Source organism: Tachysurus vachellii, chromosome 11, assembly GCF_030014155.1.
Source record: "Tachysurus vachellii isolate PV-2020 chromosome 11, HZAU_Pvac_v1, whole genome shotgun sequence".
NCBI lineage: Eukaryota > Metazoa > Chordata > Actinopteri > Siluriformes > Bagridae > Tachysurus > Tachysurus vachellii.
Window position 1 is genome coordinate 17,081,796 of NC_083470.1, and position 27,389 is coordinate 17,109,184.

General features: G+C 39.0%; 1 protein-coding gene across 3 annotated transcripts in view; it reads left to right on the forward strand.

Annotated features, from left to right (window-relative positions):
* Positions 1-27,389, forward strand: part of pbx3b (pre-B-cell leukemia homeobox 3b) — a 105,921-nt gene that overhangs the window by 73,661 nt on the left and 4,871 nt on the right. The window contains exons 4-11 of one of the 3 annotated variants that reach the window (XM_060882068.1): positions 5,738-5,979; positions 12,751-12,941; positions 15,593-15,728; positions 16,416-16,445; positions 19,871-20,036; positions 20,512-20,589; positions 20,997-21,109; positions 21,989-22,078. In XM_060882068.1, coding sequence (XP_060738051.1) covers positions 5,738-5,979; positions 12,751-12,941; positions 15,593-15,728; positions 16,416-16,445; positions 19,871-20,036; positions 20,512-20,589; positions 20,997-21,109; positions 21,989-22,078 — 1,046 coding nt within the window. The remainder of the gene's footprint in view (positions 1-5,737; positions 5,980-12,750; positions 12,942-15,592; positions 15,729-16,415; positions 16,446-19,870; positions 20,037-20,511; positions 20,590-20,996; positions 21,110-21,988; positions 22,079-27,389) is intronic. The other 2 variants (XM_060882070.1, XM_060882071.1) reach the window with 2 other exon arrangements.

A 27,389-nucleotide genomic window follows, 5' to 3' on the forward strand; every position in this document is an offset into this window, starting at 1 on the left:
TATCCTGCCTTGATGCCCGATGACGCCTGAGATAGGCACAGGCTCCGCGTGACCCAAGGTAGTTCGGATAAGCGGTAGAAAATGAATGAATGAATGAATGAATGTTCCTGTCCCTATTCTGTTTCCTGTCTTCCCCTGCTTGTCAGAGATCCCTCTTTATAGGAAATGCCCCATCAACAAAGGACAAGGCCTTTGAGAACTGACAGCACATTTTCCTGCTGCCACCTTGTGCTTTCTTTGTCCATCTCAGTGTTTGTACTTACATATTACAATGTGACATGTACAGTATTCTGTTTCAGTGCCTTAAGTCTTGATTACATTTACATTTCCAGCATTTAGCAGATACCCTGATCCAGAGTGACTTACATTTTATCTCATTTTATACAACTGAGCAGTGTAAGCAGTGGCAGCCTGGTGGACATGGGAATCGAACTCACAACCTTCTGATTGGTAGTCCAGCGCCTTAACTGCTAGGCTACCACATCCCCTTATGTGGTTAAGTTGATGGACTACCAATAGCAAGGATGTGAGTTAGGCTGCCACATCCCCTTGATTAGCTTTGCACACAGTTAAAATAGATCACAAATGTGCATCATCTCATCTCTCTCTCTCTCTCTCTCTCTCTCTCTCTCTCTCTCTCTCTCTCCCTCTCTCCCTCTCTCTCTCGATGTGTCTTTCTCTCTCTTCCTGTGTCTTTCTTACATTATATCAAAAAGCCCATTCATCTAAAGGGCATCGTGTTTTTAAGCTTTGTTTCTAATTTATTACTGATCACATGGACGCTAAATTCTGGTCTGCCCTAGTCTTGAGCATGGTTTTCCTTTTCAAATACCTAGTTATCTATATATTCCCACAGACAGTGGGAATGTGTTTTCACATTGGTGCATTAGGCTGTTAAACTCAATCTTGGTGGCTTGTAAACATGCAAAATTAGCCTTTATGCATTGTTGGGCATTGAGGTTACGCAAATAAGCTAAGCATGGAATTTCTACAACTCTGAATATAACAGAAAAGAGAGAAGCATTTGGACCAAATTCAAGGTTTAATCTATGTGATTTATCTCATATTAACCTACATTGTAGGCTCACCTCACTGAATTCTCAGGTATGTAATTATTTTGTTATTAATTTTGAAAATTGCTCATTTGAACTTAATATAACAATGGTGTGTTAATTGTCCTACATTTATACAACTAAGCAATAGAGGGTTAAGGGCCTTGCTCAGGGTCCTGCGGTGGACCTGGGATTTGATTTCATGACCTTTCGATCAGTAGTCCAACGCCTTAACCACCAGGCTACCACATCCCTTATGGATGTTGGTTAAGGCTTGATTTGTTTTAAAATTTTACGTACAGAGTAATGTAGAAAACATGAGATAGTGATGATAGTATAATCTTTTGCTCAGCTGTGAGAAGACCATTTTAAGGTGTAAATACCTCATTTAGAAAAGCTTTTGCATTTCTTGAGCATTGTGGCTTCTGAATTATATGCAGTAAGTGTGAGTATTTTTTCCCTGTTCACTGATCACAGTGACTTAACTATTGCAAAGGTTTTGCATTTCCTCAGTCACTGAAACTGAGACCAGTTTAACATGACAGACTAGATCTTTAATTCTCTCTTCCTACCGTTACTGCTTTTTTTCCCTCCCTCCTTCTTTTCCTCTGTGTGCTATTCTAAGAATGCTTTGCAGATATTTACAGAAAATAAATTCTCTTTTGATTTATTAGCTTGGGGAGACCTTAATCAATGAAATTAAATGCCCCGAGCTATCATCAGGATTGACTATGGGAAGAAGGCACACCAGTGGAGCTGTTGTGATGCACTGAGTGATGTTTTGCTGCCAATTAGAGGGAGATCCCGGCATTCAACTGGATGTTACTTTGACAAGTACCACCTGCCTAAACATTGATTTAGACCATGTAATTTCCTTCATAGCAACAGTATTTCCTCATGGCAATGGCTTCTTTCATTCTTTCAACTTCCAGTTGCTAATACATTTATTATCTTGCTGCAGTGAGTGCTGGTAGACTTCAGCCATTTTTCTTTTCTCTTCCAACAAACTGTGTGTGGAGTACATAGAAGGGACCTGTGTGTGTATGTGTGTGTGGGTGCATGTGCAGACAATGCAGTGGAACAAGGTCTCATTGTTTCAGCTGCACCCTTGGCATAATATGCTGACACTGCAATGTTCAGAATGGCCAAATGGTGTGTCCCACAAACGACTTCATTCATCCTCGGCCTCTCAGTCCATTAAGCTACATGGCCTCATACCTAGGACATACAAACACTTACGTATGGGCACATCTCTGGCTTACGTATGGGCACATCTCTGGCTTATACTTTGAGGTTTGTATATTTATGGAGTTAGCTGTATGTGGTATCCTGAGGGTGACAGAGGATGCTTGGGGATTCTTTAAAGTATATATACTTGACATTCCAAGAGAAGGTGTGAGTTTTTCTTCTATGTAGAACTGCAATTATAAACAGTATATGAGGAAAGTGGTTGTACATACAAGATAGAGCATTATAAGATCTGCAGGAATATCTGGAAAGTACTGGACTCTCCTCAAGTGACAACAACCTCTCATATTCTTCACTATTGTCTGAGCTACTGGGTAGTTTGTCTAAACAGAAGGCTGTTACTCATGAATTTTTTTTTTAACCAGCCTTGATCACCACAAAACGTGATAAATTGTTTGTGTGGCACAAAATTCATACCAATGATGAATCATGGAGGTGGCAGCATTACGCAGAGTCAGCTTTTGTTTAAGTTTAACTGGGGATAGGTTGACCTCAACCTAATGGGGACAGCTCCAAATATTCATTCATCTTCTACCGCTTATCCGAACTACCTCGGGTCACGGGGAGCCTGTGCCTATCTCAGGCGTCATTGGGCATCAAGGCAGGATACACCCTGGACGGAGTGCCAACCCATCGCAGGGCACACACACACTCATTCACTCACGCAATCACACACTAGGGACAATATTCCAGAGATGCCAATCAACCTACCATGCATGTCTTTGGACCGGGGGAGGAAACCGGAGTACCCGGAGGAAACCCCCGAGGCACGGGGAGAACATGCAAACTCCACATACACAAGGTGGAGGCGGGAATCAAACCCCGACCCTGGAGGTGTGAGGCGAACGTGCTAACCACTAAGCCACCGTGCCCCCCAGCTCCAAATATGTTTTTTCAAAAAGGCTTTTCAGCACACCAATGGTTTAATTTCAATCACAATTTCAAGTCATCAGAGTATTGGTTAAAGAAGAAGAAGACCAAGGACTGTCACGGCCAGATCTAAATCTTATTAAAAACCAGTGGGATGACTTAAAGAGGGCAGTGCACAGGGGATCTTTTTGCAGTTTGTTAGATCTGGAGCATAAGTGTAATAAAATTGGCTAATTAGGATTTTCTTCTCTAATAACGTTCTAAAAATATATATTTTCTTTAATCTTTCTTTCTTATTTAATTTTCTTGGTTCTATCACATTTAAAGTGGAAGTAGATTTCACAAACAAAAAAAAAATGAACAGGGGTGTTTATGGAAATTTTACATCCACTAAAGGTGGTGTCCCCTACTAGTATGCTTTTATTTTAAAGAACAGATTGCATCTCTCTCTCTCTCTCTCTCTCTCTCTCTCTCTCAATCTCTCTCTCTCCATAAATGCATGCATGCATACTTACAAACATGCACACACACAGACACAGCATATGCCAGTTGCATATATTTTATTGTCTGGATTTTTCACCACAATTTTGCTGTGAATGTAGGTCATGGAAGCTACTGCTTTACTAAAGCAGGTGTGCATGTTCCATTGTTTAGTGAGGACCTATTAGGAGTCACTGAAAGATAGTTAGAGGAGAAAAGAAAGGGAGGAGAAAAGAAAGAATATGACAGAAAGGCGATGTGCCATGAAAACAAATGCATAAGTCATCAGGCAGAAACAAAGCAATATTGCCTTTTCAGTCTCCTTAGAGCATTGCCATAATCAAATATATGTTACAGTCTTGATTAAACTACACTACAATAGAGATTTCTTACCCTTTCCTTGGTTTATTATTTTCATGCATGGATTGTGTTCATTACATAGATTGAGAGAAAATAGAGAAAGGACTGGTGCCAGGCACTGATGAAGAAGACATCAATCTTGATGGCTCTTTACTATTTCGAGGATCATAAAAATTATCAGTGAAACATAACGAGCAATCATTCTCTTTCATATTGACCACAGATTTACATGTGTATGGAGCAGTCGACTCAGTGCAGAGCGCAGAGCTACATCATATAATAACACACTTTGTTAACCAAAACCATAACTTCATTTGTGCCATACTTAAGGTAGTTGAGCAGCAGCTGTGCTTTCACCCCACATATAGACACACAAAATTTGCCATTTTGCTGATTAGTGTGTCATTTGATGTGTGTCACTGTCATGTTGGATGGTAAGTAAAAACATGGTATCTGCTTTGTGCTATTATAAATAGGAAAAGGCAACACTGTGAAATAGAGGGAAAATAAATTCATACCCTCAGCACTGCAAGCTTCTCTCTGTGTTTGACTCCAAGAGGTTTGACTTATTTTATTTTATTTTTTACAATTATATCATCCAGTATTGTCATTTTGAGCCACTGTCTTATAACATTTTCTGTTTAAAGGGCATTCACTAAAATGCTTAACACTCTGCCTCTATTGTAAGAAGGGATCGCCATTCTTTGCTTTTATTAGGGTATAATAAGGTCTTAGACATCCATTTAATTCCATTAAACAGGGCTCTCTTTTGCGGGAACTCAATCCTGCATCATGGCTGACACTATGGGAATGCGTAATTGAGTTGTGTCTGAATCTCTGTGTGCACACACCAATTTAATTGCTCAGAAAGGCCATGTGACAAAGGGGATATACTCCATCTACATCATATTATTCCAGCTTTTTTGTCTTCGGGAAGCTCTCTGTGTATGTTTGTGTCAATTGTTTGTTCAGTCTGTCTAGACTATGGAAAAAGGAAGATATTTAAAAGTCCATCACCAAGGTTCCCAGTCCTCTGCCCCATGAGTCAGCAGAACAGGAGAGGCTGCACTTGCTTTCACTGGTAAGGGCTCTGAGAACTTGTGTCTGCTTGAGCTAGTAGCGTAAGACCCCCTCTGTGTTTGTCTGTTTGGGAGCCCATTCCCTGAGAAAGGAACAAGGATCTGCATTGGTTGCCACACCCCGGGCATCTAGCTGTGTTTCCTCAAACAAGTAGAAACTGGAGTATTGTGACATGGAGTCCCTTATAAGAACTTGTTGGTGCGTATTCCCTTCAACCGGTGTTATTTCTGAGCCATTAAATTGGTGTGTGCACAAAGAGCTTCTGACACAACTTCCTTAATGAAGCATTCTCATAGTGTTAGCCATGCTGCAGCATCCCCTTCCCTTATCAGGAAACCGGGTTACATACATAACCTGGTGTAGTTTTTAATCCAAGTGCTCCAGTACTCATTCATTGCACATTTTTGCTTCCTCTAGCTTCTGATCAATAAGGGGATGATTTAAATAATTATTGAAAGCACATGGATGCATAGGTTCCATACATCTGGCAACTATTTACTATTTTCTTTTACTAGATAAAAGAAAGTTTAATTTCTAAGAATTACACTTAAAAGGTGCATGAGAAAAAATCCCAACCAGGTCAGCTGCAATTCTCTTGATCTAGCAGATGCACCGGATGATTCATTAGGATATTTGTGTCTTTCCAGGTCTGAGTATTCGAGGGGCACAGGAGGAGGACCCTCCAGATCCTCAGCTTATGCGTCTGGACAATATGCTGCTGGCAGAGGGGGTGGCTGGCCCAGAGAAAGGCAGTGGATCAGCCAGTGTGTCAGCAGTGGCAACAGCATCAGGAAGCCCTACTGACAACTCTATTGAACACTCAGACTACAGGGCCAAACTCTCACAGATCAGACAAATCTACCATACAGAACTGGAAAAATATGAACAGGTCAGGGTCAGTACACTGGAATGATTCTTGGACAAAGCATTACATCTGTGTCTGAAATATTGCCCGGTACTTATTGACTATTGTTGACGGTCTGAATTAACATATATAAAATGGAGGCAACTATTTGGCTTTTAACATGTGGAGTCCCTTCAAAAATTAATGGAATAGCAATGGCAATTCTTTTGTTTTTGCTATACCCTGAATTCGGGTTTGAGAAAGATTGAGAAAGATTTATATGAGACAATAAACCAATGAACTTTCATTCCTAATATTTACATCTAGATGTGTTAAAAAATGTGTAACCTTTTTTCTGAATCCACACATTTTACCAGTGACAAAAATATTGGCTCATGCTCAGGTGTGCCTTGTTAGATTGATTGTTTAAATAATTTACAGTGCTAAATGTTTATGTTTGTTTCGAGACCTGGACTTTACCTGTGAAAACTGCATATGCTGTATAAAGTACAAACCATTATGAAGACTATTTTGAAGCTGAGAGAAGAGGGTAAATTAAACAGGAGCATACATACATATATATACTTTTCAAGTCAATTCAGGAGAGCTTTTATTGGCATTGTCACAGTACTACATAAAACATGAAGCTACATAAAACAACACAGAGCTTAGGACTTAAAGTAAGTTACATAAAGTGCATCTGTGCAAACAGTGTGAGACATAAGACAGTGCAAGCAGACAATACAAAACACTACAGGACAAATACACAAAATACAAAATAGTGCTTACTGTATATTATACAGTAGATTCTAACAAGAGGGTTAAAGTAAACATATATACAATTATGTAATAGCAGTTTGATAAGGTAATGAAATTTGTTGTGTAAAACAGCAATTGATTGAGTGATTTGATTTTGTACAGTTCTGTGCAGTTCACGCAGTTGAGTGTGAGTGTGTTTGGTTTAGTTTAGTTCAGGTTGTTAAGGAGTCTATTGGCTTACGGGAGGAAACTTTTGTCTGTTTGTGAGGGCCCCAATGCTTCAGTACCTTTTCCCAGATGGCAGGAGGCTTAAGAGTGTGTGTGAGGGGTATGTAGAGTCATCAACAATTGCTGTTGATATCCACCACGGTCGTGTCATCGAACTTGTGGATGTGGTTCAGGCTGTGCATTGCTACACTGTCGTCATTCAGCACAGTGAAAGGCAGTGGAAAAAGCACACCTTCCAGTGTGGTGGTGCTCACCTCATCTCAGTGTGGTGGTGCTAAACTTTCTGTTCCCGATCCGGACTGTCTGAGGTCTCCAAGTCAGGAAGTCCAGGATCCAGTTGCAATGGGAGGTGTTTAGGCCCAGCAGGCTCAGCTTCTCAGACAGGTGCTGAGGGATAATTGAGTTGAAATCTGAACTGAAGTCTATTATTATCCAGGTGGGCTGAGGGCCCGATGGAGGGTCGTGGAAATGGCATTGTTCGTGGAGCGGTTTGGTTAATATGCAAACTGCAGGAATTAAAAACAAGCACGGAGTTCTTGTGCCATTCTGTGTTGAAGTAACTCATGCCACAACCGTGAGCCTTCCAATCTAGTAGCCAAGTAGTGCAGGTAGATATAGCCATATCACAAGATGCAAACCACAAATCAGCAGCAAGAAAAGAAAACCAGACTTAAATATTGCCTTCAGAGATGAAACAGAAAAGAGAGAAGCATTTGGACCAAATTCAAGGTTTAATCTATGTGATTTCTCTCATATCTGCTCCAAAACATACAAGCTCATCATTCAAGCATATTTGAAGTACAGTAGTGGCATGGCTTGGGCTTACACTAATTCTTCTGGAAAAGGCTTTTTGTTGATGAACAAGCATTTTTTTAAAAGCATCACAAAAGAAGACTGCAACAGTTTGCTTATGTTATTGGGTTGCAGGCTTAATGCTAGAATTACAACCAGTAGATGATAATCTAATATATAAGTGCTGCTTGATTTAATTTACTTTAAATCAATTTGCTCTAATACCTAAGAACCTAAGAAACTGGTGCCACATTCTAAGTTGTTTAGAACATTCAGATAATGTCAGTAAATTAGTAAATATTAGGGAATTAAATCTATTATTCATTTCATATTCATCTTCTGATCTCAAAACTCAAAGCTTTAGGTTTATAGCAAAAACAAAATAATTGGCCTTTCCATTCCTGTACTTTCAGAGGAAATTCTGAAAGTATATCTGGTCTCAGATAAATGGCTGTTATAGTCACATTTGTCATACTCTTGGCCCATGGTATATGACAAATGTACAGTAAGCACACATCCAGGATTCCCTCTTCTACTGCTTAACACAGGTGTCAGTGAACAAAATCTGAGCAAGCATCTTGTGTTTTATTCGGACATTTATTACAGTCTTAATTCATTGTTTCTAAGCAGCTTTGATTTGTAATTATTATTTACTTTGGACTAAGCTCTAGCTGTCTAGACATTGTTTCATTATTATTGAGTTGACTCTTTGACTCACAGAATGCAGATGCTGTGAGATACTTCTACATTATACAGTATACTTTCTTTACCGAATGTTTCTACTGTATTTATCAGAAAAGTAAGAGTATGTCCAGGGTTTAACATTATATTTTGGTATTCCCAATGTAGAGGGACTAGAACTAAGTGCATTCAGTTTAATCACAAAGGAGTGTTAAATGGACAGAACCTTTCTATATATTGTGAATTTCCCTTATTATTAGATAAAGCTAGATTGTTTACTGCAAAGTTAGTTTAACTAATGAATGTGAAATGTTCACTAGCTACAGAATCTAAACTACATGCCCAAAAGAAACACACAGTTAAATAGGATGTCTTTGTATTCTGTAGCATTACAGTTTTCCTTAGGGGCTTAAGTTCAGTTAATGCCTTTGTGCACAAAGTGAGGCCCATGAGGACATGGTTTGCCAAAGAGTGGAAGTATTGTACAAAGAAAAGTTGTTTTAACAGAAGTCATGCAAGGTCAGTGCTCTGGCATTTTTGTCAGCCCACAATCATCTCAAGCAAATTGCATTGTCCCTAGTTCCTTTCTAATGGTCTCTGAAATGCAAGAAGTTCTAAATGCCAATTCAGCATTAGAGTATTTAATTTACTAGTCTGTTCAAGTACTCAAAAGCTGTCACAAAGAGCATAAACTCTCTTTTTCAAGTCTTTTGCAGACTCTAACAGGTTTTCATCTAAGATTGCCCTGTATTTGCCTTCATCCATCTTCCCATCAACTCAGACCAGCTTCCCTGTCCCTGCTGAAGAAAAGCATCCAACAACATGATGCTGCCACCACCACGTTTCACGGTGGGGATGGTGTGTTCAGGGTGATGTGCAGTGTTAGGTTTCTGCCACACATAACGTTTAGAATTTTGGCCAAAAAGTTCAATTTTGGTCTCATCTGAACAGAGCACCTTCATCCACATGCTTGCTGTGTCCCCCACATGGCTTTTCACAAACTGCAAACGGGATTTCTCATAGCTTTCTTTCAACAATGGCTTTCTTCTTGCCACTCTTCCATAAAGACCAGATTTGTGGAGTGCACGATTAATAGTTGTCCCGTGGACAGATTCTCGCACCTGAGTTGTGGATCTCTGCAGCTCCTCCAGATTTACTATGGGCCTCTTGGCTGCTTCTCTGATTAATGCTCTCCTTGCACGGCCTGTCAGTTTAGGTGGATGGCCATGTCTTGGTAGGCTTGCAGTTGTGCCATACTCTTTCCATTTCTGGATGATGGATTGTACAGTGCTCCGTGAGATGTTCAAGCTTGGGGTCATTAATTTATAACCTAACCCTGCTTTACACTTCTCCACAACTTTATTATATATATATAGACCTGTCTGGTGTGTTCTTTAGTCTTCATGATGCTGTTTGTTCACTAATGTTCTCTAATACACTTCTGAGGGCTTCACAGAACAGCTGTATTTATACTGAGATTAAATTACACACAGGTGCACTCTATTTACTAATTAGGTGACTTCTGAAGGCAGTTGGTTTCACTGGATTTTAGTTAGGGGTATCAGAGTAAAGGGGGTTGAATACAAATGCACACCACACTTTTCAAATATTTATTTTTAAAAGAAATTTGGACACCATTTATAATTTTCATTCCACTTCACAATTATGTGCCAGTTTCTTTCGGTCTATTTCATAAAATCCCAATAAAATATACTTTTCATTGTGGTTGTAACATGTTAAAATGTGGAAAACTTCAGTGGGTATGAATACTTTTGCAAGGCATTGTATATATAATATATAGTGTATATAATACATATAAGGATTACCATCCAACATGGCAATGATCCTAAGCACACAGCCAAGACAACATGGGAGTGGCTTAGGGACAACTTTGTGAATGTTCTAGAGTGGCCAGCCAGAGCCCTGACTGTTGACCCTGTCCCTATTTTACATCACTGGAGAGACCTGAAAATGGCAGTGCACCAAGTGTCTCCATCCAAGACTGAGCTTGAGAGGATTTGCAAAGAAGAATGGCAGAAAATTCCCCAATCCAGGTGTGCAAAGGTTGTTGCCTCATACCCAAAACAACTTTCTTTCTGAAAGTTGGAAGAACATAATTGTCTACAATTTTAGGAATTGTCCAGCAGATATCCTTTCCCCAGATTTAAGGCGCCTATCCCAATGTGTTCCAGCATGACAATGTCCCTGAACACAAAGTGAGATCGATGAAGATCTACTGAAGATCTTTGTGGCTGAATGGGCACAAATCCTATCCAGAATGAGATTTACAGCACTCAAGTATCCACACATACCATATAGTGTATTACCGTGGAAAGTATGGTAATACTTGAAACAAAGTAAAAAGCTTTGTCCAAGGTCAAAAGGCTCATTTTCTAGCTATACAACTACTCATAAAAGCAGTGGCGTGCACAGACCTGCAGTGGGGCAGGGTGCGGAAGGACCAAAAAGGGCACTAAAAAAAAAAGACAAAAATATTACTTCAAAAAACATAACCAAATGTATTTTTGTACAGATTTTAACTTATTTATGAAATTACCTGTATTTAAATCAGTATTCGTCTATCTGCTGTCTTTTTAAATATTTGAATGACCATCACAATTAATTGGAATGTCTCGCTCAATGGAGAGCAGCAGTAGGTCAGAAAGCCTCTCTTCATTACACAGACTTCGAAGACTGGATTTCACAAGTTTTAACTTAGAAAATGACCTAACTGTAGAAGTGGAGACAGGCAATGTTGCATACATTTTTAGGAGTTCAGAAAGAGAGGGGAAAACAGACTCAATCTCATTGTCTTTTAGGCACTTTAGGATTCCTTGTGGATTTTTTGGAAAGCCAGCTACTGGCTGACATGGCCCAAGAGAGCAGCAGAACTGTATGTAGTCGCTATTAACCTGTATTTTAAGCTGATCAACATGAGCTGGGTCTGTTGGAAACTGTAATGTTTGTTCACTTGTACCCTGAATCTGGTATTCAATATCTGCTCCTGCAGCTCCTTCCTCTGTTATCTCTCTATAATTTTCTTGACTCATCTCTTCTTGTACCTCCCTTTCTACCTCTTCCTCACTGAGCCTAATGTCTCCTTGTATTTCCTCACTTTCTTCCTCATTGGCTCTAACATCTCCTTTATCTTTCTCACTTGTCTCAACTGCTTTCCCTTGAATCTCTTCAATACTTTCCTTATCTGAACTGCAGCTCTCTATGAAAAACAAATTGCCATATAATGAATGGAATTAATGGGGACTCCATTTTGGTCCCCACTGGCTTTCAATATATGGACAAAACAAATCATGTAAATATTCAACAGAAGAAAGTCATACAGAATTGAAACATATAGATGATTAAATGAGAGAATAATCAATTTGGGTGATTTATTCATTTAACAAAAGTGTCTAAAGTATTGTTTAGACTGTAATATAAGTAATAGCTTACTAGCTTAAAAAAACAAAAACAAACATAAAAACAAACAAACAGTACTTTCATCTTTATTCTGTCTCCTCAGCCAACTTGTGAGAGGGATGCTACCTTTAGCTGCATCAGAGAGTTCCTTGTGTTTTTTTCTTTTGATCCTTTCTTTCCTTGGCATTCTATTAAATTTGTTGATAGACATAGAATGCACACATCAAGCAAAAATAAGGAGATGATGATAACAGTGAGAATCAATAAGATAATCATGTTGAATTCATGTTTAGTTTTGTTGATATTGAAAACTTTATTTGTATTACATGGATGAAGCGTTAGCTATCATTAAATCAAAGATATAAATGTGTTTTACGTTAGAGTTCGACGTGGAATTAGATTTAATTTCACTAAATGCATTTCCTCGAGCTAATGACATGAGCACATTCTAAACTATACTAGCGCCTATTAATGGCCTTGGATAAAAAAAAGACATGTCAATGTCAGAAATGTGGCAGCAATGGAGTAATACTTATATCATAATTAATCATAAGTCCCGTGCCACCGCATTCGCTAAGTTTACAACAACATTTTGGTAGGATAAATGTCCATTTTCCACGTTACCTGTCTGCTGCTCTTGTTTTGAAGACTCGCGGCTAAGATGTGGCTGCAAAGCGTGTAAAGGTAAATCCGCCTTCCGCTCCACCTCCGAGTAAATACGTCCGCCTAATTTTTTTATTTTTTTTTTTGTGTTGTGTTAATTATTATTGTTACTGGCAAATGGTATAGAAGTGTATTGTTATTTATAATAATACTACTAATAAGAGAGGGGCACTTTACACTTTTAGACAAAAGGGGCAGGGGCTTGAGCCCCCGCGTGCACGCCAGTGCATAAAAGACATAAATATTGCAATCATTATTCTCTGATCTCTACCCCAGGCATGTAATGAATTCACGACCCATGTGATGAACCTGTTGCGGGAGCAGTCACGTACACGGCCCATCTCACCCAAAGAGATTGAACGTATGGTCAGCATCATCCATCGCAAGTTCAGTTCCATTCAGATGCAGCTTAAACAAAGCACCTGTGAAGCCGTCATGATCCTGAGGTCTCGCTTCCTTGATGCCAGGTCTGTGTTTGAATGAAGCACTGTGAGTGTGATATGTAAAGTGCATCTGAATTCTGTCTTGAAAGCCTACAATCCAGTCCCCACCCCCACCATCCTCAACACACACACATGTCTAGTTGCTACTGAAATTATATAAAATACATGGCAGTGTATTTGGCCTGATGGCCTGAGTACCTTTAGATATCTGCAGTGAGCCATAAGTCATTTTTGTTTGCTGGATAGGAGGGCATCAGCAGGCACTTTAGCTCAAAACCTTAGCTTAAACTAGGGGTCCATAGCAGGGGTCAAAGAGTGATTTCAAGGGGTTGTGTGTAAGTGTAAGTGTCAGTATATTCTGATTACAGTAAATATTTTAATATTACAAATAAACAGCACAAATATGTATTTTCTTATTTTAAAGACAAAATTGATTTAATTGTTTTAAAACTAACTTTAAATAACGTTCGGGGATAAGGTAAACATTCCTATTAAGCTCACTAAATCTACATTAAGACATTCTTTAGAGTCCAAGACATATGGATCAGTAAGAAAAGTTATTTATTAATTTTTAAATTAAATTATTAAATATTAATAATATGTAACTTTATCTTAAATTAATGTGTTCCAATTAAGTTCACAATACATTTTACTAAAAAAAAAAATCTTGCTTATTTTAAACCTTTTGAGTTTTTTTAAAGTTTTAAATGAGGAGGAGTTGAGTCATTAAATTCATAAATTCCTTCACAAAGTCTGCTATAGGCCGATTCCCTTGATAAAGGTGTAAAATCCTCACCACTGGATCCATAGCACTGTCGGTTTTCTGTCACATGTGTTGAAACATGAAGCAGAGGATTCAAATTCAGATAGAGGATTTTAATGAAACAAAAGCACAAAGTAATCTAGGCAAGGGCAATGGCAAAACAGGACGAGAATCAAGAGTACACAAAACAGCCATTACAGACAACAACCAACAAACAACATGGCAAACACTCAGGGTCAAATACACAAGTGGAACTGAAGGAAACATGACTACAACAACCAATCACAACATGACACATACACAAGGCAAGATAACATGAGGGCAAGGGAAGCAAGACACAAAAGGTAAGAAACCGGTTACAAAATAAAATACATGAAAACCAGAATGCAAGACAAAACCCAAAACCTGTGTTAAACATATACAGCTAGCAAGCTATATCTGTTCTGTATTTCCCACATCCAAGTTCCAAGTTATACCATTAAAAGTAGTGATAAAGGCATAAACAGCTAAAAATGTGCATTTACAAGGCACCTTTTCTGGTCAAAGTTTTTAGACAGCTTTCAATATGACTGCCAAAGACTGAGAACACATGAAAATTCATATCTGAGTGTAATATTGTCTGATTGGCTTAGAATTACAGAATGTATGCAGTAAAAAACACATCAATTGATTAAAACACCAAGTAGGATAATACACATCTGTGCTCAAATATGGTAATGTACTTAATGGGTTTGTGAGCTTAATAGGTACGTTCACCCTATGACATCACTGTGTGGCAACTAGCTTGGTATAACTAAAACACACTATTGCATGTGAAAACCATATTCACAGTCATGAATAAATTTGTAATTCTCAGATCTAATAATGCTGAGGAAATAATGAATTGTCTGCATGTTGTCTGAAGCATATACTAAGAAGAAAAGCAAGACCCCATCTGATCAAAGTAGAAAACTTCAGAAATATCGAGAAAAATTAATAAAGCATGGATTCACTTGCTTTATTGTCGACACTGTACCTCATCCTCAATGTGTAATCTGTTCAGAAGTGTTTGCCCATGAAAGTTTGAAGTGCAAAAATGCAAAGACATCAGGAAACAAAGCATCCCACTTGGATGTTCGATGTTTCTTATCGATGTTTCTTTGCTGAAAAATATAAGAATTACAGACAAATATGCATAATTGCACAACTAACCAAACTCACTAATGCTCTGGAGACATCTTATGAGGCATCATATTTAATACTGTAGCACACAAAATTGTGGAAACCGTGATAATACTTACTGTGTCAGGCCATGTATGGTGAGAAAATAGAAACTGATCTTTTGACAGTTCCATTGTCAAATGACAGAATAACATTTCAAGTACATGATATGGCCAAAGATAAGATATAATTTTTTTAAATAAATACACACATACAACAAACGGGGAGAAAGTGCTAGTTCAAGTATTTCATGAAGAGGTAGGTCTTCAACAGTCATTTGAAGATAGCTGTGACTCAGCTGTCCAGACCCCTAGGGGAAGCTTATTCTTGCACTTTGTGATTACAGTAATTACAAATAGTTGGTGCAAGTTGTAGAAATGTCAGTAGTAAGACGTTGAGAGTTAAACTGTAAAAACTGCAGTTAAGTATGGAAAGAATGCTCAAATATCTCCTGGCCATAGCTGATGCTTATTTAAAAGGTCTTAAAAAAGGTGTTTTATAATCAGCAAGCCTTAGGCAAGGATAAGAGACACAGATGACAGAAAATTCAGAAGAGACAACTATGTTTAGCACAAATCATTGTCATTACTTTTTTCTACTGTCATAAACTAATAATTTATCTGTTACAATTATTATACAATTACTATTATTATAAACTAATCATTTATCTGTTATAACCTTTTTCTTCTCATCTTCCTTCACCCCATCTCAGACGAAAAAGACGTAATTTCAGCAAGCAGGCCACAGAGATATTGAATGAGTACTTCTACTCCCACCTTAGCAATCCCTACCCCAGTGAAGAAGCCAAAGAAGAACTGGCTAAAAAGTGCAGCATTACAGTATCACAGGTGAGACCTTTCCTAATCAGTTTCCCACTGGCCTAAACATACAGACACCAAAGATGCACCAAGGTTCACAGACATAATGACTAAGTTAATCCCCAAATGCCAAAACAATATGTTGCTTATAAGTAAATATTGTAAAAAACAATGATATAAATTAGTAACTCGGTAAAAAAAGATTATGTAAAAGCCTGAAGGCTGGTATGTTTGAGAGTCTGAATTTAAGACTGGACCCCAAAACTTCCCTTTTTTTGCTCTCATCACTGAGTTGCACTGGGTTTTGAGAGATGACCAGCCTGTAGCCATAGTATCCCATGCACCACTGTTTGTAACATCTCATGTGAACTGCTGTGCCTTTCACGTGAGTGCATTACTGCATGTGTGTGGCTGTTTGTAAAAGTTACAAAGCAACAGGTGACTGGATGAAATATCACAACCAAAGTGACTCTCCCACTCCAAAATTCTGAAGGCAGTTGTGTCCCCTCATCCATTTCCCCACAGAGAAAAATTGTTTTAGCACATGAAGCCACATTTGTGGTCTTATATTATTTCTAATATTAGCCTGAAGGTACCAGCATGTTCTACAGAAATTGTTTTTGTCATGTGTAAATGTCTATTTTTTCTGTGGGGAGGGGGTTGTGGAGGGCCACCGAGGAGTCAGATACTGTAAAAGCCATTTTTTTTTGCCTTCAGGGGGTGGGAAGCACCATCACAGTGGCACAGGTATGTCAGACTTCTCCTGTTCCACCTCTTGTTCTGGTCTGTTGTGTGTATATTGTGTGTGTGTGTATACACCACTATTTATGAACACGGATTAAATCAGCTATCAAATACTGCAAATTCCACCTGTCACAAAGTAGCAGTTTATGTTCCATAATTGTTACACAATGTCAATAGGAGGTACCTGTGTTTAATTCCACTAGAAAATATTTTATGTATTTGAGTGTTAGTATCCATATTGAGTAATACTATTTTTCACAAATAGTGCCATAAGAATGCTGGGACCTGGGAACTGTTGCATTGCAATGTACGCACTGAATTGTTAATTTTTTATTATTTTTTTTTTGGTACTGGTGATGTCTGTCCCTCTAAACATGCCATAACCATAGAAACAAACCAATCAAGGTACATTAGAAATTAAGGCGGCTCTGACGAAATTAAATTGACAGAGCCCACAAGAAGATCAAGCAAACATTTTATTAAAGCACACTATTTCGAGCATCTTTTATTTCAAAAATGGCTAGTACTCTCATATGGAATTTTTTTTTGTAATGTGTCCAAAGTATGATGTATGTGTTTATCTATCTACTTTATTTACTTGGATAACAGTAAAATGTACTTATAAAAACATATTTATTTCTTTATTAATACATTTTATTTAAAGGCTAGTAGGCAAGGCAAGTTATCTCAAACTTTTCAACATGTTTTACACAAATTAAATAAAAAATTAAAAGTATAAATGTTTCCATATTCAATATATTTTCAAAGTGTTAATTATTGGATGATTATTATTATTCAGAGATTGTTATAAATGCTAATGCTTTTACAAATTCCAAGTTTTAAAGTTTCTTATTCTAGTGACATTATTTTTTTCCTGGAAATAAATGCTTACATTTGCAAAAATTCAATAGAAAAACTATTTTAAGTATAGTATCCTGTTTAGTAAATTTGCAAACTGAGCTGATGTAAAATGTTTGGCCGTTGCAGTTAAAACAAGTAAAACTTATTAGTATTTCAACTTATAAATGTAGCTGAACTATGTGGTAATGTTGTATAATAATTTATTATTTAACATTCTGAATAAATTATTTCTTATTTAACAGCTACTCAATACAGATATGAATCTGTTAGTAAATAAGCCTTATTTATAAGCAGTTTCTGGAGCCTCGCATATTTTTTTTTTTGGATGAAGCCATTGCTATTTTCTGCAGCAAATATAGTGTAATGTGTTTATCTATTTGTATGAAGTATTTTCAACATCACTATTTTTATTTAAATTCTCATTTAAATAATTTGACTTAGATTCTGCAAACAGTTTTAGGGGTATGTAATCACTTAGTCAATATTATGTGAATCTTTTTATTGCCATATAAAAAGCAATTCTTTTTATATTCTTCTCTCTTGCACAATTTGCTTAAGCCACAGATAATTTTCCATATAGATAATGCATACTCATTTGTCAGTGCATAGTTTCAAGTAAATATGAAAGATAATTCGTGATGTAAGAATCTTTTCTCTTTGGTATACCATGTTTACAGTATATAATGGATGCACACAGGAACTTATCACGGTTTTGTGTACTAAGCACTGGCAGACATGAATACCTTTAAAATAAATATGCTCAAAAAACACAAGTAGACTGACCAAGAGCAAACACTTGTAGTGTTAACCCTTACACCTCTTTATAAAACACTTTTACTTTTTACATCTAAATATATTTGTCATTCAAAAGATCCTATTTATAATTATTTATAAATACAAACTTCAGACATGTATTCTGGGGCACAATATAAGAGATATTGCTTCATTTGTGTGAATAATTAGAGAAGCATCTCGGTATAAAGCTTAATACCTAAATGTGAATTGTACCCTGGCCTTTAGAAGCACTAAGTAGATTAGCCAAAAAGGCTGTTGCTTTTATTATATCTGATTAAACCTTGCTTGTTAAGTTAACCTCTAGGTAAACCCATCAAACAATTGATGTCCAGGCAAATGGCTGCAAACGGGTGGGGGTTTTGGCCAAGTGGTCATTAATTTTAATTGCCTAGATATTAAAAATTTAGAAACACAGTAACATGGTGAGGTAGGACTGATCAGATGCCATGCAAATTCACTAGCTTTGGCATAGCATGGGTGCAACTTTATTTAAAGATAAAGATCTTTTATTAAAGATATTAAACAGGAAATGTAGATGAGGAAATTAAATAAACCTTCATTACAGGGGTTTGGGCTTTCTGCCGGGCCCAGTCATTGTAGCATTATGACTAAGCACTATGGTTAGTAGAATATGTACAGGACTATTAAGGAACAATCTATAATCTCTTTATCATTCCACAGTTATTGGTGTGCAAGCATTGGCACTTCTGGTGTCCATGTGACCAAGATCTTATTGTTTTCACTGTGCCCCATTTTTGTATTATTGTAATAAATGTATGAGGTACATTTCTTCCATAATTTTTAAGTGGTAGGAACACACTAATGTTTTCTACATACAGTAGTTTATTGTGAAACTTTATTAATTACTGTAATGTGTGTAATATAAATCTAAGCGCCTGTGTACTATTTTTCATTCATTCATTCATTCATTCATCTTCTACCGCTTATCCGAACTACCTCGGGTCACGGGGAGCCTGTGCCTATCTCAGGCGTCATTGGGCATCAAGGCAGGATACACCCTGGACAGAGTGCCAACCCATCGCAGGGCACACACACACTCTCATTCACTCACGCAATCACACACTAGGGACAATTTTCCAGAGATGCCACTCAACCTACCATGCATGTCTTTGGACCAGGGGAGGAAACCGGAGTACCCCGAGGAAACCCCCAAGGCACGGGGAGAACATGCAAACTCCACACACACAAGGTGGAGGTGGGAATCGAACCCCGACCCTGGAGGTGTGAGGCGAATGTGCTAACCACTAAGCCACCGTGCCCCTGTGTACTATTTTAATATGCAAAATTGCATGATTATAATTACATATTTAATAATTAATTTAATATTTTTACATTTAAACTATATATTACTAATACCATATTTAACTACTGAGCTCAGCATTGTCATAAGTCGAGCAGTCTCTGGTGTTTTGGTTTTGTCTAGAGACAAACAGAGAGCATGTCATGTTCTTATTCATAATAGTGCCCAAGCTCTGTCTGATAATCACTTAATTAGTCTGTGAGACAAACGGAAATTACTGCAGGAAGCTGGGGACCATCAACTTGATGGACCTGAACAAAACATCTTGAAGTGATCACACTGTGTATTGCAGTGTTTTGTCCACCTTGACATCTGATTCCCTTACCGCTCCTCTTCCACGAACCCCCACACCACTCTGCACCCCCCCTCTTTCTTTCTTTCTTTCTTTCTTTCTTTCTTTCTTTCTTTCTTTCTTTCTTTCTTTCTTTCTTTCTTTCTCCCCCTGCTCCAGGTATCTAACTGGTTTGGCAATAAGAGGATCCGTTACAAGAAGAACATTGGCAAGTTCCAAGAGGAGGCCAATCTGTATGCTGCCAAAACTGCTGTGAATGCAGCACACGCTGTGGCTGCTGCTGTGCAAAACAGTCAGACCAACTCCCCCATTACACCCAATTCTGGTAAGCATCACCAAACCTCGACCATCACTCCCTAATTCTCTGTCTCTTTTCCTGGTCTCTAGCTTGTCTTGTTAACATTCCTGGAAGTTCTACGTTGCCTTGTACTTTTACAAGTGTAATGACAATAAAGTTGAATCTAAAGAATTTCACTTTACTCTAGAGCCTTCTACAACATGCATGTCACACAAGCCAAGTATATGGTGAAGCTCTGTTGTGTATAGTATATAGTGAAAAGAGAGAAAAAAAAGTTATTGTCTTTTTATTGTCTCTTTATTTAATCCCTCTTATTGTCTCCAACACCTGTGCATAAAGGTATAACTATTGGAAGATTGACATTGTTTGACAAGTACCATTAAGCAGTATACCACAACCACTAAAAGAAAATATTAGGCAGCAGCATGTTTGTGGATATGGCCAGGTCCCTGAGGGATTGTGGGCAAGTCATTTAAAGGGATCCCGTTTTTCTTGCATTCAGGATTCCAGATGAAAGATGAAGAATTTCAGCTGGATTCTGCAGAGAACAAAAACACACTTTTAACCAGCATGTTTACTGGTACTGACTTTTTTCATCAGCTTCTATCTGTTTATTTTGTCAGTACATGAACCCTTATACACTATTCCATTAGAATATCAGGTATCTCAAAACACTGTGGAAGGGAGACTGCTATTCCCATACATACGCTGTGGGTGTCTGTTTAATATTAGCCTATTCGTTTTCTTTTTTGTATGTCTTTGGTTTGTAGGTTGAATATTATATAGTATATTTAATATACTATAGGGTTTTCCATTTCTTGTATTTTTTCTTCTACTTTTAATTGTTGACATACACTGCTGTAGTTGCTTGCATTTTTTGATTTATGTAGTCTGTGTGGCTTGTTGCTGTAGTGTGTGTTTATGTAAAACCCTTTCCTTTCCTCATGGCTATAAAGTCATTTAGACACTTACATATTTCCTTTCCAGGTTCATCAGGTTCTTTTAACCTCCCAAACTCAGGGGACATGTTCATGAGCATGCAGAATCGGAATGGGGATTCTTACCAAGGGGCACAAGTCGGAGCCAATGTGCAGTCACAGGTAGGCTCTATGTTCAGGGACTGGGACTGTATAACAGAACAGCAAATATATTAATTATATATTTATCCTTAGTGCAGCCTCAACAAGATTTACAGATAATCACATTCACAAATCTCGATTTGTATGCCCTCTCCCAAGTCCCATTTTAGCAAAAGATTAATAATTGTTGCTAACTAGTAGATGGAACGGCTATGTCCAGAAAATTTGAACAATCCATAATTGCCTTTTAATTAATTATCTTTTTTGTTTTAGCTTACAGTAGCCAATAAAAGCGCATTATTAGATCAGTTTATTGAATAAATTGATCCCACATCTGGAACAAATCCCATTTTAAGGTTAATATTGCAAATGCAATTGGCTCTGACTTTCGCTCTTGGGTTGGTATTCAGTGTATGTAACGTTCCTTGCCTTTAAGCATCTGTACCTATCTCTGTTTAATTGTTTTTGTCTATATTTTATTTACTTTCTTATAAGTCTCATTGTCACCACAAAAATATTTTACAAAGTGAAGGAGGGTACTACTACAAATACTACTACAACTAATAATAATACCGTTACATATGAGGCTTCATCATGTTCTTCCTGGCCTCAGAGCACACATTTATGTAGTGCAAATATTTGTAATTCTAGCGCTTTGAAAGAAATGGTACAAAAGGTAATATTAATCTACACTTTTCACATAGTTGCATATTTAATTTACTCAAAACATATTCATAGTAGAGAGCTAGTTAGAAAGAAACATTTCACTTCAGTGGATATCATGCCAAAATGGTAGACAATGTAAAAAAAAAAAAATCTAACTATTTTTGCTGTACTGTAGGATTCTTTAATTTAATGCAGAAACATTTTAGGCTTGACTTCCTGTTGTGTCCTATGCAGGTGGATACCCTGCACCATGTTATCAATCAGACGGCAGGATACAATAATGATCTGGGGGGCAACTCCATGTACAATCCACATGGCTTGGATGTAAGTGATTTCTGACACACTTCTAATAATATTGTATACATTTCACTTGCATAGGGTTATTGTTGTACATATTAGTGACATCACAGGCTTGATGGATCTCACCAACATAAATTCCTATACAGTCCCCTCTGAAATGGCAAGGTTACAATGGTGCTGTATTAGCAAGGCCAAATCTTTTTAGTCCTGAAGGCATTTGTATATGAGATTAGAATTTCAGGTTTAATTTCTGTGCCATCAAGAGATGATCCAAAAAGGGATGGAATGGCCATAAGATATAAGAAAGAAAACATATGCTCATGATCCAAAGCCTCCCACCTCATTAGGCAAGCATAGTGAAGGTAATATCATGGTTCAAGCATGGCTGCATGTGGAAGTCTTGATAATCTTTATCGATGATGTAACTTATGGTGGTAGGAGCAGAAGGAATTCAGAAGTCTACAGAAACATTATGTAATTGGGAGAAATTTAATCAAGCAGCAAAACAATGACCCAACACACATTAGGGGCAAAATGGTGGAATGTTTTAGATTTTCCAAGATAGTAACCTGACCTTAACCCAATTGAGCATATATATATATAAAATCTATCTCTTATCTGAGAAATTGTCATACACGTGAAACAGGTTAGATCCAAATGCTGGTTTATTAGGCGATATCCAAAAACAGGCAAGGGTCAAAACATGAGGCAAACAACATCAAAGGAAATCCAAAAACAGTAGTCAATAATCTGGGCGTAGGTCAGGGCAGGTAGCAAACATTCATAAACACAAAAAACAGGCAGGGTCAAAACAAGGCAAAAGATGGAACCGAATATACGCTCAGAATGCAGACAAGCTAACAATACTTCACGGCATAAGAGAGTTCTGAGTGTGCTTAAATAGACCAGGTGATTACAAACAGGAAACAGGTGTGCTGAGTTGGTGGTGCAATGGATTGTGGGAAATAGAGTCCTGATGATAAAGTGCAGCAAATCTTCTGCAGGCCAGCAGAGGGAGCCCTCGTGTCTCTCATAACAGAGTGCCCCCAGGAGTGGATTCCAGACACTCCAACATAGATCTGGAGGGTGGTGGAGCGGAGGCAGAACAGGGGGTGGGAAGGTGGGCCAGGTCCATGTGGTGGTAGAGGCCAGGGCGGAGATGAAGGCCAGGGCGGAGCCGGCGGAGCTGAAGGCCAGGGCGGAGCAGAAGACGGGACCCAAGACCAGAGCTGAGTGCGCAGCCAGGGAGGTACAGCATGTGGCGCCAGAGACCATAGCAGGACTGGAGACCAGGGTGGTGCCACGGGCAGAGCCAGAGCAGGACTGAAGACCAGGGTGGTGCCACGGGCAGAGCCAGAGCAGGACTGGAGACCAGGGTGGTGCTGCAGGCAGAGCCAGAGCAGGACTGGAGACCAGGGTGGTGCCGCAGGCAGAGCCAGAGACCACAGCAGGACTGGAGACCAGGGCGGTGCCACAGAGTGACTAGGTAAACTGGCCAGCATCGCAATCCAAGGTGGTGCTGGAGGTATTCTGAGCCCGTAAACAGGGACAGAAGGTAGAGGGGCTGGCCAAGCCAGTGAACTGAAATAAGACAGATAACACAGGAAAATTGGTTGGTTCAGGCCAGGCAGAGAGTTCAGGGGGCCCGGAAACGACCATCTTGGGCCAGGCAGAGAGTTCATAGTTGGCCATCTTCAAAGATGTCTACTTTAAAGTCAGGATCTCCATAGTGTCCATTAGAGGAGGATGTCTCGTCCTCGTTCGTGGATTCATTTGTGACAGAGAGTGCTGATGGCTCAGGTTCGGACCTTCTAGTCGTGATGGCAGGTGACCCAGGTTCGAACCTTCCAGCCGTGACGGAGTGTTTGGGAGACTCTGGTTCATGAGATTGTGGGATTTCCTGTGAAGCAGAAGAACAAAAGGTGGACCCTGCATGACTCAAAGACGATGCGGACATAGATGATATGGTGTATTCAGATGATTCAGCAGATTCAGATAATTCAGCAGCTTCAGGTGATTCAGATGGTTCAGCAGCAGATTCAGTAGGTTCAGACGATTCGGATGAGGCAGTTGAGGTAGTTGAGGCAGTTGGTTCGGATGATTCAGTGGGTTCAGATGATTCAGTTGAGGCAGGTGGTGCAGTTGAAGCAGATAGGGCCATGGGATCAGATGATTCAGGTGGCTCAGGAGAGGCAGATGGTTCCGAGTCGTGTATTTGGGAACTGCCTGGTGAAACAGAAGGGCAGCAAGCATACCGTGGTGCCATGGCAAATACAGGAGGCATGGGACTGAGAGAACATACCTCTGTAGCCCTGGGGATTATTGAACTTGACAAAACTGGATCTTGACTCTTAGACACCCATACAGACGTTATCTGGGGGTCCAGTAGACTAGAAACTAGTAGTTGTGGCTTTGCAGGAGCAGGAGAGATAGGTGAGGCAGCCATTTTGTGGATTGGCTCAGATGTGGCAGCCATTTTGGGAAGTGGTTGGGATGCAGGAATGGCAGCAATCTTGACAGGTGCCGGGATGGTAACGGCCCTCTGAGGGACAGGTGTTGTCAGGACAGTGGTTCTTTTAACAGCTGGTGCAGATACAGTAGTAGCCCTCTTGGAAACAGGTGCAGGTAAGACGGTAGCCATTTTAGGGGTAGGTGCAGACACGGCAGTCTTGCTTGCGAAGCGTTTTCTTCTGATTGCCCTCCTAAACAAGGGTTCAGGCATAGTAGCGGCCATTTTATGATCTGAGCCAGGCGTGTTGCCGGCCATTTTGTCAGCGGATTTTCCATCCGGGGTTTCCCATAAGTTCCATCGGGTTCGGCTTTCTAAGTTACTGACAAAACCCCAAAATTTGTAAGCTTTGCATTTCTGCTTAAGACAAAGGTTCATCCAAATAGTCATTTAAGTACAACTTTAATTCCCCGTCGCTGAGGTTCAAACCAGCCGCACATGTCCAGAATAATTGGGCAAAACAATTCACCGCTCGTCCTTGTTGGCGGAGAGACATCAAGTCGTCCAACCCCTCCCACCATTCTTCCTCAGTGGAGGGGGGCAACACTTGAACTTGTATGCCACTGTATCGGTACATGTCGGGGTACGGGAACACACCAATCGGAACGGGAAAATATCACTGCTGAATCCTTAGATGAGTGGTCGAAAAAGGTGCCAGAAGACTTACTGGGAAAGCTGGATTTGGTTGTTGGGTTTATGGCTGATGCAGTGATGAAACCAGGGTGGATGAAATAAACCGCTGGATCTTGTCAGGCAAAGTCTTGTCATACACGTGAAACAGGTTAGATCCAAATGCTGGTTTATTAGGCAATATCCAAAAACAGGCAAGGGTCAAAACATCAGGCAAACAACATCAAAGGAAATCCAAAAACAGTAGTCGATAATCCGGGCGTAGGTCAGGGCAGGTAGCAAACATTCATAAACACGATAAACAGGCAGGGTCAAAACAATGCAAAAGACAGAACCGAATATATGCTCAGAATGCAGACACGCTAACAATACTTCACGGCATAAGAGAGTTCTGAGTGAGCTTAAATAGACCAGGTGATTACAAACAGGAAACAGGTGTGCTGAGTTGGTGGTGCAATGGATTGTGGGAATTAGAGTCCATGATAAAGTGCAGCAAATCTTCTGCAGGCCAGCAGAGGGAGCCCTCATGGCTCTCATAACAGAAATACCCAACAAACAACAACTGAAATAATTCTTCAAGCATGAAGAAACATCAGGACCTATGAATTCAACAATTTGATGATGTAAATGGGTCACTGTGAGTATGCATTTCTGCAAGCAAGGGATATGTGACTAAATATTAACTGATAAAATCAAAGGTGGCATGTTCTAAAATATTTAACATAAGTGACTTCTTGATACACTGTATGTAATTTGATGCAATGATTTATGTGTTTACCCAGTATTAAAATTTTATTTGGATAAACATTGGATGTACCAATGAGAAATCAAATACATTAAAATGTAACTTTTGTGACTGCGTTAAGATTCGGCTCTAGCTAAAGAATTTAAGTATTGTAATAGCACCATAATCATATTAAAACAGTTGTGTCCATATTTGTACATTTGTGCATGTTTATGATCTTGTTTATAACTAAATACTTCTACAGATGCACCAGAAGGTGTCAGTGTATACTTCAATAGAAAGGGACCAAAAACATCTCTCAAATGCCCTAAAACATTCTACAAAGGTTTGCATGTATAAAAATAAGAGACGTACTAACACAGTCAACAGAAAATTACATAATTCACATGCCTACAGTAACTTGCCATTCATTTTTGAGTGTTTAGTTTAATGAATGTATAGTCTAGGATATTTCTAACTAATATGTAAAATACAGGGCAATGTCATTATAAAACAATTAATTTTGCACCTGCAATGTAATTTACTAAGCCTGAAAGTCACTTTGGGTATAATGACTGTAAAGGCTAATTTATTTCATTTACTAAGTGTTAATAATGGAAATGTTTAATGAGGTTCTGACTATTAAAATAAACTAACTAAATAACAACATAATTTAACAAACAAGAAACATTCACTCATTTTCTACCGCTTATCCGAACTACCTCGGGTCACGGGGAGCCTGTGCCTATCTCAGGCGTCATCGGGCATTAAGGCAGGATACACCCTGGAAGGAGTGCCAACCCATCGCAGGGCACACACACACACACTCTCATTCACTTACACACTACGGACAATTTTCCAGAGATGCCAATCAACCTACCATGCATGTCTTTGGACCGGGGGAGGAAACCGGAGTACCCGGAGGAAACCCCCGAGGCACGGGGAGAACATGCAAACTCCACACACACAAGGCGGAGGCGGGAATCGAACCCCCAACCCTGGAGGTGTGAGGCGAATGTGCTAACCACTAAGCCACCGTGCCACCCCAAACAAGAAACAAAAATCTAAAAATGATTAATTAAGAAGATTCATAGGATTCCAAATGCTTGATGCCAAAAGAACCAAAACTGTAGCCAGCTAAATGTATTTATTGACCTATTCTTTCTGGGAACTCAAATTCAGACACAGAAAATGACCTCCCCAAGCACTCAATACACACACACACACACACACACACACACAATGATTTTGGAAAACAACACAACTTAAGGCAATTTTTGTTTTTGTTAATACAGAAGGCAACAAAGAATGAGAGACTAATATTTAAAGGTAACGAAATGGCTATCAGCATAATCAAGTGCAACTTCAAAAATTTCTTGAAAATTTCATAGGAACAGGCATGTCATACATTCTTGGATCATGCAATACAGACAGCTGCATATCAGCATATTCACACCAACACACATTCTCCT